General features: G+C 44.5%; 1 protein-coding gene across 1 annotated transcript in view; it reads right to left on the bottom strand.

Moving 5' to 3' along the window:
* LOC102303504 (vasopressin V2 receptor) overlaps positions 1-2354 on the bottom strand; it is an 8580-nt gene that overhangs the window by 1163 nt on the left and 5063 nt on the right. Inside the window, exons 3-6 of the mRNA XM_005918730.2 lie at positions 1804-2049; positions 1277-1423; positions 979-1201; positions 30-251 (exon numbers count right to left, since the gene is read on the bottom strand). Of these exons, the coding sequence (XP_005918792.1) occupies positions 30-251; positions 979-1201; positions 1277-1423; positions 1804-2049 (838 nt within the window). The remainder of the gene's footprint in view (positions 1-29; positions 252-978; positions 1202-1276; positions 1424-1803; positions 2050-2354) is intronic.

Below are 2354 nucleotides of genomic sequence, written 5' to 3'. Positions count from 1 at the left end.
TGTGTGTGTGTGTGTGTGTGTGTGTGTACCGTTCTGAGGTGGGTCAGGGTCCCAGGCGGCCCAGAGCTGGACGCTGAAGAACGGGGCCCAGCAGAGCGAGTACACAAGCACAATGACCAGCGTCATCCTCACCGTCTTTGACATGGCTGCTGTTACCTCTCCACCTCTGACAGGAGGCAGTTTGGTGGGGTGTGGTGAGCAGGCAGCAGAGGGCGGTGTTGGATCTGGTGGGACGCCGGCTTGCAGCTGAGCTGACGAGGAGGACAAAAACATTCCTGTGACGCTCACTCTCCCTGAATTTCCTGAATTTCCTCATTTCATGAGTTAAGACCATAAATATGGTTACATTTTTATTTATTAATTTTTTATATATGATTGTAGTAAAAGCACATATTAGCTAATTTCAGGCATGAGATGAGGAGCATACTCCAGATCTTAGTTACCTTCTACCACCACATTGCTTTAGGAGTAAGACTGCAATAAGTCAAGTGTCTGAAGCATGATCAGAAATGGGTGAAGAGTTTTTATGGAAAGTTTAGTTTACCTGAGCAGCACCAACATGTCAACCATAACTGCTGACTGAGAAACTGAAGAACAGTGCACACTCCTAGGTGGTGACGTACCAGTCATGTGGTAAAACACTCCATAATTCATATACATAATTAACTGTCTGCAGACCAATGAGGACCATAATTTACCAAATGAACATCATGTTGATTTCAACAGGACTGCAGAGCTGTGACTGAGCGCCTAAACTAATCAGGAAACATGAGTTAGCATGAGGGTTGTTTCTCCATAAGCTTCTTTACACACTGTCGTCCTTTACCAACTACAGCAGTCGACCCCTGCTGGCCATTAGAAACTATTGCAGGTTTAAGGCTTATAGATACGTCCATCTTAAGGCTCAGTGTAGGATAAATAAGCATTATTATCATTATTGAATCATGCAAAGCTACTGTAGAGTCCAAGAATGATCACCCATCGGGAGGTGCTGATAGGTGGACACAGGGTCCAAACTGCTGTCATTTCCAGGGTTGTTGTACACGAGGGGGGAAACATAGAAGGGGACATTAGACTTTCCTTCTCCTCCTCCTCTTTTTCCTCTCTGGGTTTCTTTTCTTAATTGAGGGAGAGCAGCGGGGGACAGGCGGCAGTCTGATTTCAGGTACAGATTGTTATGAATCTCCTTGAAGATTCGCACCTAAAGGAAGAAAGACAAGAGAGGGTAAATTTTTGTTTCCAGAAGCATCTTGTCTTCTGGTTCTCTCTGTTCTACCTGGCAGATGGTGATGATCAGAACGGGGAGGATGAAGATGGCTAGCGTCATCCACGTCACGTAGGCTTTGAGGCCCCAGGACTCGGCAAAGTTGCCCCAACATTCATACACACCTGGAGCCAACTCAGAACGGGAAAAGATAAAGACCTGCAAACCAGCAAAGAGATGAGTGGAGGTGATGGTAACAGCAAACAGTCTGATTTTGTGTTTGTGCTCTCTTCTATAAGATTTTAATTGGCACGGTGCTTATTTACGACTTCGTGTTTTAACGTGATAAAAGTGTTGGTTGGAAATGTGACAAAATGGGACACTACCTCTGTTTATCTTCAAAGTTAAAGGCAAACATATGTGAATTTGATGATAGGCCTTTAAAGTAACAGCTTAAGACCAGAATGATGCCCCTGTCCTTTCTTTGACTATCACCTTGTTTTCTTCTCTTTTTAATGTTAATTTTAAGAGCCTAACGCTAATCAGAACCTAAGTTATGCATCTCAGGAGCAGATCTGTGGCCAGCCTCTTTGGCATACCTGTGGCAGGCTGAGCAGCAGCGACAGTACCCAGGCCAGCACGATGAAGCTGTTCCAGCGCTTCGTGGCCCCGCTGCGATGTGCCTGCAGGGGGCAGCAGATAGCATAGTGGCGATCCACTGTCATGGCTACGATGATGTAGGAGGAGGCAAACATTCCAAGAACCTGAAGGTACTTCACCAGGCGACATAAGAAGTCAGGACCAGGAAAGCGTCCCTTAGCGTCCCACACGAGCTGGGGCAACACCTCAGAGAGGAAGAGGAGAGGGAGGAAGGATATATGCTTTTGAAGTAACATGTCGCAATATATTTCCTCTGTGGAGAGTTGTGGTATATGATGCACAAATTTTATGCACACACACGTGCACACAAACACACACAGACGTTTGTGCATATTAAAAATCTCGAGGTACAGAGCACATTTACATATTCCAGTTCAAATTTACAGATTAATGCAAAAACTGAAAGACTTCTGTGCACTTTTCTGAATTTGCATGTACATTTAAAATCTCAAATTTGTGTACAAAATACAAAAAACACCAAAAAAAAAAA

The sequence above is a fragment of the Haplochromis burtoni genome, unplaced genomic scaffold (assembly GCF_018398535.1).
Source record: "Haplochromis burtoni strain Fernald_Lab_line unplaced genomic scaffold, NCSU_Asbu1 Contig_31, whole genome shotgun sequence".
NCBI classification, from domain to species: Eukaryota; Metazoa; Chordata; class Actinopteri; order Cichliformes; family Cichlidae; genus Haplochromis; species Haplochromis burtoni.
This window is presented reverse-complemented; position numbering and strand designations above follow the sequence as displayed.